We start from the raw sequence: 11,474 nt of genomic DNA on the forward strand, positions 1-11,474 counted from the left end.
GTGTGGCAATGGGTCTCAGTCTGTCTTTCAATCCATACTTATATTTCAAAATGATGCTGTTTAATCTGAAGGTCAGTATGTCTTCATTCTCTTTGCTAAAGAAGCAATGATTTGTATTTAACGTGGAAAATAAGATGAAACTTAATTTGGAAAATCATTCTGTAACTCTTTAATTATCAAGAATTTACCATCTCAGGTGCCTTGTGGAAAGCCAGTCTGTTAAAAGTGTGTTATAATTCTTATTACTCTCTCTCATTAACAAATGTCATGGAGGTATGATACATAGTACAGGTAACACTGACCATCTGGGCCCAGCAGAGCTGCTTAGACTAACGTGGCTAAATCATTTGTCACTCTTGGAAACTGGAATATATAATGTAGGGGAAAATTTGACTTTTCCTCTTGAAATGGTTAACATTGTGATTTTTTAATGCAATAAATGACAGATACTTTTATCAGATATTCTGTTAGGCATACTTATTAAAATAGATAAATCTGAAACATACATTTTCAAATATCTTTGGTTTTAAATTACTGCTTAGATTTTGATAATTAAATTTCTGAGAACCCTAATCTTATATCTTCGTCTTCACAGAACAATGAAAATGAAACTGCCCTACACTGTGCAGCTCAGTATGGACACTCAGAAGTAGTTGCTGTTCTCCTAGAAGAGCTCACTGATCCCACCATCAGGAACAGTAAGCTGGAAACACCTTTGGACCTGGCAGCACTCTATGGACGACTGAGGGTGGTCAAAATGATCATCAGTGCACACCCTAACTTAATGAGCTGCAACACTAGAAAGCACACACCACTACACCTTGCTGCTCGTAATGGTCACAAAGCAGTTGTTCAGGTGCTCTTGGAAGCAGGAATGGATGTGAGCTGTCAAGTGAGTCTTCTTTTACCTACATTTTAAAAGTGATGATGCTCTTCTTTGCTTTGAGATGCAGATGTTAAAAGTTATATGTAGGAATCTTATCAATTTTTAATTAAATTGTCCAGAAATATTTTTATAACTACTATATTCAGGACCCTGTGCCACACACTTCTGGGAAATATGAAGAGATATAAGGCATAATTTCTAAGCTCATTCTAATTTTAGGGCTATAGGAGTGAAAAATTATTACTAGAAGCAGTTGTGTGTAGTATCATTAGTAGTTGTTTCCTTTCTCCTAGTGTCTAGCACATAGCCTGACACACACTAGGAATCCAGTCAGAGTTGAGTGAATCAATGAATGAATCAATTAAAATTCAGTTTAACATTTTTGAGTGTGTACTTTGTGTTTAATATGTTGACACATTTAGAATCCCTTTTTCATAGCTCCCCTGTGGGATTGAGAACTATAAAGTTCCAGTTAAGAGATGAGGAATCAGATTCAAAGACTTAAGAAGCTTGCCTAAGGACGCATAGCTGATAAACCTAGAATATGAATTTATATTTACTGATTAAAGTCCAGGCCTCAGTAGTGTACTGTCTGTACATGATTAATGAAGGAAAGATCACTCTGCCTAAGGGCAATCAGAAAGAATTTTATTGGAGAGTTGTGATTTGAGCTTCAAAACATGGATAACATTTGGATAGCTTTTATTTCTCCACAAGGAAAGAACAACCTACTTTTTTTTTTTTTAAGTGCAACCTACTTTTATTATCTGTTTCAAGTGAACTCCAGTTCCAAGGTTACCTTTTTTTTTTAAACCATTTTTCTCCCATTTTATTACTGTTTTTTGTCTCTCAACTCAGTGGCAGCATTTTTATTTTCCAGAGACCCTTTTGGTTCCTGTCGGATTGTATCTTTCTCCCCTGTTATTAGTATGCTATTGCTGTATAACAAACTCTCCTGGAACTTAATGGCTTAACACAGTAACTACTCATTTAGCTCATAATTCTGTGGGTGGTGATTTAGTCGGAACCTTGGTAGGTAGTTGTGTTTTGGCTGGGTTCTCTCATGTGTCCAGGGTTAATTATAAGTCAGTTGAGTGGCTCTGCTATAGAATGTTGCCTGGGATAATGGGTGAGGCTGCCATGTGTCTTTTATGATCCAGCAGGCTTCCTTAGGCTTGTTCATGACAGTGAACATGACAGTGGTATGGTTCTATGTGCATGCATATGTACACATGAGAGAAGGAAAGGAAAGGAACAGGATTATACAAGGTGTCTTGAGGTCTAAGCAGCCTAAGCTGGGAGCAAGCACACTTACTATCTTTTCTGCAGTGCTTGATTGGCCAACAGTTCACAAAGGCAGCCCAGATTCAAGGGTTGGGAAAACAGATTGTACCCTTCAATTACAAAAGGGTGCAAATTGTAAAAGGGGTGTGAATACCGAGAGGGAACAAATGTGGCCAGTTTTGTAACACTCCAAGTGGAATTAGTGTTCAAACTTGTGGGGTTACCTTTTCCTAGGACTTGTTTAGAGGCTGAATCTTGTGTCTGTCTCTAAGGCATTTTTCACTGAAGTTGTAAAAATCACAGGCCTTCCAATCCTACGTTTCAGGTTGGTACTCTAAAACAGACTTCTAATGAGAGTTTTGCCTGTATTATTTAGTTATTTAGATATTTATAAAACCTTTTTTTAAGTGTTTGTTCATTTTTGGGAAGAGGAATAGGGGCAGAGAGAGAGAGGGGGCAGGGGATCTGAAGCAAGTTCCATGCTGACATTAGATAGCCCAATGCAGGACTCAGTCTCATGAACTGTGAGATCATGACCTGAGCCAAAGTCAAATGCTTACCCATCTGAGCCACCCAGGCACCCTTATAAAATGTTTTCTTAATTTTTTATTTATTCTATTTTAGCAGCCTTGAAAATCAGCACAAGAATTTTTCTAGCCTTCATATTTAAAAAAGCAACAATCTTCCCCTCGAGATAGATATGTATTTACTATTATAGGTGACTTATAAAGTTACTCTCTAGAGGTATGTTTAATGATAAGCTAGACGTTTATTTTCTTTATGTTGAATTTCTCTAATCTAGAATTACTACTTTCATAACACTTCTGGAATACTTCTAAACTTGGTGGCTCAGAGTACTTTATAACCAAGGACTTTACTATGACTGAGAACAGTAACACACTTCATACCCATGGCCAAGATCTTTTCATATTTTGTACTAGATGACATGGCCAGAAGAGAAAGAGTCTGGATTCAATTTTATATATGTATATGGCATATCTTTTCTTATGCAAAATACTACTTACTGTATTTTGTACTTTTGGAGAATTAAAGGTAAATAAGATCTCTGATGACATTAAAATAAATAGTAGGGCAAGTGCTAAGGAGATATGTGAAGCAAATATAGATTGTAAGGTGGAGGACTTGAAGAGACATTGATAGAGTGGTATTTGAAGAGGACCTTGAAGGTCTTTAGGATTTTTAATTTAGATATAACTTAGCTTGTAGATGTGCATTATATGGTCAAAAGGGTGTTTTAAAATATTGAATTCGAATGCTTATAGATGGGATATATATCTTGCAAGGTCCCAGCCTTTCTCTACCATCATTGCCAGATTCATTCCTTTAGATTTTTTACTTTGCCCAGACAGCATTTGGATTTGTTACTCATATATCAGCTGAAAAGGGCACTGTATGTTCAGACCACTATGAACGCTTGATCAGAAGCATCAGATCTGGTACCTAATGCTTACTCTATCATTTCATCTTGAAGGTTTTCTAGAAGTAGAGCTGACAGCATATTCTAAAATATATCTCAATGAGTTGAATCTTTCAGCATTTAGTTAGCCTGAGATGATGTTTTGTTTTTGTTATTATTGCTTTGTTCATAGAAAACATATTTTCTGTTTGTTTTATTGCCTTTTTTGGGGTCAGTGTTTTATTTTATTATGTGATTCAAATTAATTGTCACCAAATTTGACCATCAGATTCACTGCTAAGTTTTTTAATATCAAATTTGATGTTGATATTTGTTGATATCTCACTGGCTTAGTGAGAGTGAAGAATACCAGACAGTAACCTTAAACTGTTTGAATGACTTTAATATTCATTAAATCGCTCTAGCTAACCAGTTGGAAATTAGCAATATTAAAAATAATCCCATTTGGCAAATTACAACAATACACTTTTAGACTTTAATTACATTCAAGTCATTATGAATAATTCTTTAAAATTTAGAGATGGCTCTGGAAGATCTTGTCTTTTTCTTGTAATTACAAGTGTTTTAAAATGCATAATTTGTGTTAGTATTTTATGTAGAAGTTTTGGTTTCTGCTTCATTTCTCTATGAGCAATTTTGTATTATAATGCATATTTGAACTAGTGAGAAAAAGAATTTAATTTCTGCGTAGGTGAATTTCAAATTATATTTATGTAAAAACCCTTTAGTCCTAAGGGATTTCTTAATAAAGAGAATCTGTCATATTAAGGTATTAAGAAAATGGGTTTTAACTGGCAAGAGTTTCTTGAAATTAGTAATATTTCTATGGATTTCAAACCTGATTTGGGTGACCAGGTAGAAACTCTAAAGACTATGGAACCTTTTTATGCTAGTGCTTTAACTGTATTGGTTTTAAGTTTCTCTTATTAAAATTTAAAAAGTTAAGGACTAGCAAAATACTAAGCCAATTGGATTTTATTTTAATATTAAAGGAAACAAAAGTAAAATTACAGAAAGTTAATGATAAAGAGTACAAGTTCCCATGCTAGAAACTGTTAAGATGTAAACCTGAGTAAGGTACCATTTTTGTTCTCTAGGTGCTTATAGTGGCAGGAGAAATATGTGCCTAAATGGATAGATTACATTTTAATAATCCATTCACTCTCTTCTTCCCTAGATGATTATTTACAATTTCTCCTTTCTTTCCAAAACTTTAACTCCCCTCCCTGCTAATCTCTCTGTGATCCTGACTTTGCTTTAACTTCACTGAGAAAATAGAAGCTATTATGTATTTGAACCACCACATTTGCCAGTGGGTGTGTATCTGCCTTCTTTCCTGGTGCTTTAAATGAACTTTTTAGGTTTATCCCTAAGGCTGAGTCCTCTACTTGTGCACTGGATCCTCCCCTTAAAATACTATACATTCCCCTCCTCTTAACTTCATCATCCTTATAGAGACACAAAGATGTTATATTTCCCATCTTAAAAAAAAAAAAACCTCTCTTGAACCTACATTTCCCTCTAGCTCTTGTCCTCTTTTTCTGCTCCCCTTCATATGTTCATAACATATTTAGAAAGAGTTGATTTTACTCATTGTATCAAATTTCTTTCCCCCATTCTCTCTTGAAGCTGCTCCATCTCTCTCACTCTATTTAAAGTCTTTGTTTTTCGCTTTGGTGAAGGTGACTAATGGCTGCCATATTGTTAGATCCAACAGCCAATTCTTTGTCATCATTTTACTTGATTTATCATTGGCATTGACAAAGTAGATCTCCCTCCTATTTAAAAGGCTTTTTACTTTTGACATCTGAGTCACCAGTCTCTTTTGTTTCTCTGCTTCTTGGTCTTACTTTAGGTAGAGTCTAAGACCTTGAATGCCTTTCATATAGCCTTGCAGCTAGATAAATCTGTTGGGCCTCACAAACCTGTTATCTATGGAGTTGCTCAAGAAATAAACCTTTCTGTTTTCTGTCCTCTTTTGTAAAGTCGCAGCTCTCTGTCCTGAACCAGCCTTTGTTTCATTTCTTTCCAGTAGATTTTTGCACTGTAACTCTGTAAACCCCTGTAATAGTTAGCTATTGCCATTATCACAATACTTCTATACAATAAACACAGAAATCTCAGTAGCATACAATAGTAAGAAATGGCATTTTTTTCTCATTCACAGGTTTGCAGGTCATTTAGGGAATCTCTGCTTTAGGCTGTAAGTTAGCTTGCTCTGCTCTATGTATATATTCCCTTTTTCCTGGGACTAGCCAGGACATGGCCTAAGTAAGCCCAACCAACTAGACACATTTTAAGTCTATGCTTGTATCATGTAGATACCATACATTGGCTGAAGCAAGTCACAAATCTAAGTCCCAAATCAAGAAGTGGGGAAATATACTTCAGCCATGTAAGTGGATGGAACTGTAGTCATATGACAAAGGGCATATGAAACAAGGGGAGAATAGTGTAATCTACTCCATCTCCATTCCATGGTTAACTGCTGTCATCTTCCTGATCTCTAAGCTTCAGAGTGTCCCAGGGCTTAGTACTTAGACCTCTTTTCTTCTCTGTCTATACCTACTTCCTAGTTGACCTCATCCAATTCCTTGGCTTCGATTGACATCTTTGTCTGACAATAACCAAGTTTATTTATTCATCTTGGACCTTTCCCTAAATTCTAAATTAGGGACGTAATTGCCTGCTGAACATATCTATTGGATGACTAGTGGGCATCCAAACAACATTTCTAAAACTGAACATTTAGCTTCCATAATTCCTTCTCCCTATATTTGCCCATCTTCCAGTCTTTCCCATTTCAACAAATGGCATTACCATCCTGATAGTTGTTCGGCCCCCAGACAGAATTTCTTTCATTTTTACATTTAGTTCCTCAGCAAATCCTATTGGCTGTGTGCTCAAAATATATCTAGAATTTCATTATTCATCCCCTCTACTATCACCACTATAGTTTAAGTCCTGTACATCTCCTGCCTCCTGCCTGGTTTCCCTGCTTTTTCTTTTGTCTCTATATTAGTCTGCTCTAGTGACCATAACAAAATCCCAAGACTGGGCAGCTTTAACAACAAACATTTATTTTCTCACAGTTCTGGAGGCTGGAAAGTCTAAGATTCTGGATGATTCTGTTCCTGGTGAGAGCTCTCTTCCTGGCTTTTTGATGACTGTCTTCTTGTTGTGTCCTCAAATGGCCTTTGGTGCACAAACAGAGAGAGAGAGAGAGAGAGAGAGAGCGCTCTGGTGTGTCCGACTCTTATAAGGACACCAATCCTATGAGAAAGTTTCCTACCCTTATGACCTCATTTAACCTTAATTACTTCCAGAAAGGCCCTGTTTTCAAATACACTTGCACTGTGGGTTAGAGGTTCAATATATGAATTTGGGAGTAGTGAGTGGACACAAACATTCAGTCCGTAACAGATTCTTTTCAATCTGTTTTCAACAAAGCAGGCATTAAACTAAACCAGATCATATCACTTTACTGCTCAAAAAACCTCCAGTAGTTTTCCATCTCACTTGGAGCAGAAGCCAAATTCCTCACAGTGGCTCACAGGTGTCTTATACAACTTAGTTCCACTGTCTTTTTGAAGCCACCTCTAACTACCCTTTGCCATTTTTTCACTTAGCCCTAGTGGTCTTGTTGCTCTTGATGGAACATAGTAGATAAGCTCCTGCCTCAAGGCCTTTGCTTTATTAACCCACATGACTTCCACCTGTGCTTTCTCCAGGTGTCTGGTCAGATCTTACCTTACTAGAGAATCCTTCTCTGACAATCTGACCAGCATCCTAGCAATTTCTTTTCCTTCCCGTTAACTGAAAATCCAGCTTCCTTATAAGGACACCATATTCCCACCAGCAATCTCAGTCCAGGCTACTAGGCACTATGCTACATGAACAAGACAATTTGTTCCCTGTCCTCATGTAGTTGAGAGATTGGTAGGGAAAACAGAAATAAAACTATAAACAAAAATTACCAATTATATTAGTGCCATGGGAAATACACTGGTTGCTATGATTTTGAATGAAGGGACAGGGAAGTCTCTCTTAGGATGTGCCACTTAAATGGTCCTAGTCTCAGAGAAGTGAGAGATAAAGCCATGGAAACAGAAGATGGTTCATAAGAAAGGGAATATACATTTATGGGGTGTATGCTTTGTGCCTGACATTGCTTACTATGTGCTAGAGAATATAGTAATAACAAAATAGACATTGTGCCTACAGAAGAGAAATTGACTCTATAAAATATGGAGTAAAGGACAGTGAGATATGGGATAGGAGTTCAAAGTTATAGCAGTTTCACAGGCAATTTCTTTGGTTGGCTGTTTTATTGCCAGGTTGTGGAAAAGTGTGTATTTTTATGGAGAGTTGCAAGGATCCAAAGAAGAGACTGAAACTGAAGATGCAAGAGAAATGGTGAAGATATTTCATGAAATTAGAGAAGTGGCAGGGAGTGATAGATAAGAGCAGAACTGGAGGATTAGCTTTAAGGAGGAGAAGGGAAGAAAGGACCTGTAAAGACACAGGCTAGAAGTCCCTAGTTAAATAGGAGGAGAGGTCTGCCTTTGAATAGGAGGAATGTTATTTCTGAATTATTTGAGGACACATTTCTCTTATGTCATTTGCCCCCTCCCCATCTAAACTTTCTTATAACCTTCAGCTGTTCTTCACATGATGTTTTTCTAAGTCTTTTGTCATTTGGGACCGTCTTCTCTGGACACATTTCAATCTGTCAGTGTTCTGTAGAAGTTTATTACCTACAGTTGAACACAGTATTCTAGCTATAAGCTAGCTAATGCAGGATACAAAAGAACAGTTTCTTCCCAGTTTCTTCTGAAGCTGTTTACTTTATGTACAGTAAAACCTTGGTTCATGAACATAATTGGTTGTGTAAACATGCTTGTAATCCAAAGCACTTGCATATCAAAGCAGATTTCCCCATAAGAAATAATGGAAACTCAGATGATTCCTTCTGCAACTCAAAAATATTCATATGAAAATGATTACTGCAATATACTACAAAGTAATAAAGAAAATGCAAAATATAAAGAAAAATAACCCAATTAACCTGCACTTATCTTTGAAAACCTTTATGGCTGGTGTGAGGGAGAGGAGAGAGGAGGGTTATTGTGTAGGACGACTTTCACTATCACTAACGGAATCACTACTCTCTATTGGCTCAATGAAATAAATCTTTTTTCTTTTCGTACAACTTTAACAAGGAACCTATCCAATGACACTTGGCTTTTGCCTCCTTTTGAGGATTTTGCGGAAATGTGAAGTGCATTGTTGTGAAGTTGATTCATCGCTCACATTCCTACAGCCTTATTCTGGTGGTGCTTTCCTACAAAATTTTGCACTGTTGCCCACATTTTACACATCTCCCTAATCTAATATGAAGTGAGGGATTCCTCTGCCTTTTTCTCTTCCTGCTCTGCAGATGAGATGCAGATGTAGACTTATAAAATCTTGCAGTTTCAGCCACTCACATACCTCATTTGTACTTATCAGTGATTTCCATCTTCACTTTCACTGTAATCATCTCCTTATTACTGCCATTCTTTTCAACCTTTTTCTGCATGGCCATTGTATATGCTCCCATGAATGTTGAATACAGTACAGTATTAATAAACTCTTGTCATACACTATATTTAATGTAACTGGCAATAAGCCAACAGAGGAAAGGGTCTATATCTGTAGGCAGCCTGACCTAGAATGAAGCAAACCATCCTAAGCTTACTCTTATATGGAAAAGCAAAGGTGCTTTGAAGTGACAAATAATACACTAGTGCCAGTTGTGAGCACCTTCCAACATTCTGAAAAATCGCTGATTTCTGCCAAACACCATGGCCTGACACCAAGCATCTGAGCCTGGGAGATGATCACCCACAGTCCCGCAGCGTGAAAGAGAGAAGAATCATTGACTCAGTTGTGATCATGTGATGTTTGTTGTCACATATTCCTTGTATTACAAGACATCACTTGTTAAGTTAAAATTTATTAGAAATGTTTGCTTGTCTTGTGGAACACCCACAGAACAAGTTACTTGCAATCCAAGGTTTTACTGTGTTTATAAAGGCTAGGATGTTCTTATTTTTTATTTACTTCTTTTATCCTACGAGATGCCTATAGGGCTAATTGGTACTAACCGCGGTACCTGTGGTTGTTACTGCTGAGTTAAATGCCATTCTAGTTGGCTTTTCTTTATCTCCATTGAAGTTGTCTTTATTCACAGGTTCTTATTTCTTAACAATAGTTATGGGTCTTGCTTCTCATAGTTTTTATCTCCCCTGGTACCTATGCTATTTTCTCTACTGATCATCACCACAGTCGAACTTTATGACTTGTCATCTTTGTTCTGTTTTCTTCTTTAATAAAGAACTGATCTTACTTTATCTGGCCACTCTCTTTTGTGAGCTCAGGATGATTATGGTAGAGTGTTAAACTTGGAAAGGTGAACCAGTGCAGACAAGATCTGACATCTCTGTATCCCTTTTCTATCTGCTGTTTCGGCAATCTGGTGAAATATAGAACCCAAGAAATCATTTTAAAACACCTTGAAATTATGGATAAACTATAACAAAGATCTCTTTATATGCATGACTGAACTTCCCACAGAAGCCACAGGAAAACTTAGGGCTAAAAACAAAAAGGAAGCAAAAAACCCCAGACTTAAAATGTGGTTTTCCCCTTTCCTATCACATATCTTGTTTATTTCAACTTTGGTGCTACTGAGACTTGACCTTAATGGACATTTCTAATCAATAAGCTAATTCCTTTTTCCTTCATCAGCAGTTCAACTATTGACTTTACTATGTATATCATTTTATTTCTTCTCTCTTAGCTCTTTTCAATACAACTTGTGTTCAGAGGGATTTTTTTCCTTAGCAGTGCTGAGATATGAATGCTTCATATCTCATTACTGGATAAATTTTGAGGCATTACTGTATTATTAACTATATAACTATTTTGTCTATCTTGGGTTTTTTATTTTATTATACTTTATTTTATTTATCTTATTTTTTGAGAGAGAGAGAGAGAGAATGCAAGGAGGGGAGAGGGGCAGTGGAAGAGAGAGAGGGAATCTCAAGCAGGCTCCATGTTTAGGGGCTCAATCTCACAACACTGGGACCATGATCCAAGCTGAAGTCAACTGTCAGACGCTCAATTGACTGGGCCACCCGGGAGCCCCAGAAATTATGCTTATTTTAAATGATTAATTCAAAAAGTGGAAAAATTTAATCCATGAGAAAAGAAGGACTAAAATCCTGGGATTGAGAGGATTTGGGCTCACCTATTTCAGTGCATTTCTTTGTATTCCACTTTTTTATCACATGTTTTGGACTACATATTATTTCATAAAAATACAGTTTTTCAAGATTTGGCCAGTTATGGATTGTAGATTTGAAATAGAGCATTGAGAAGAATAGAATGGTACTCATTCGAATGAGGGTGATAGACACAGACTCAAGGTAGGGTGTGGCAAACTGGAGAATATTCTGGAATTAACCTGTATTTTGATAAGGAAAAGTAGATAGATGTGACATATTTAAATTCCATTCTGTTTATGATAATACTGTGATACCAGGAAATGGTTCCTGATTCCACTGTTTACCTGAAATTTATGAGGACAACCCATTCCATTTTGACAGCTCTCATGTTCTCTTACTAATTGCAAAGAAGCTAATTACATTAACCTTGGATTTGGAAAAATTGGTCAATTTTTCTGGGCTCAAAATATGTTTATCATCTTCTAACCTTTTCTGGTTTTATTCAAGGATTCATGATCTCCTTATCCATTATATAAAAATACTAGTTCTATTTAACATAACCTGTTTTTCTTTGAATAATGTAAAGGAGATTTTC

General features: G+C 36.5%; 1 protein-coding gene across 5 annotated transcripts in view; it reads left to right on the forward strand.

Annotated features, from left to right (window-relative positions):
* Positions 1-11,474, forward strand: part of ANKS1B (ankyrin repeat and sterile alpha motif domain containing 1B) — a 1,065,677-nt gene that overhangs the window by 171,840 nt on the left and 882,363 nt on the right. For all 5 annotated transcript variants that reach the window (XM_077772139.1, XM_077772140.1, XM_077772141.1 and 2 more), the window contains exon 4: positions 596-892. In XM_077772139.1, coding sequence (XP_077628265.1) covers positions 596-892 — 297 coding nt within the window. The remainder of the gene's footprint in view (positions 1-595; positions 893-11,474) is intronic.

Source organism: Crocuta crocuta, unplaced genomic scaffold (assembly GCF_008692635.1).
Source record: "Crocuta crocuta isolate KB4526 unplaced genomic scaffold, BGI_CrCroc_1.0 scaffold216, whole genome shotgun sequence".
Classification (NCBI taxonomy): Eukaryota; Metazoa; Chordata; class Mammalia; order Carnivora; family Hyaenidae; genus Crocuta; species Crocuta crocuta.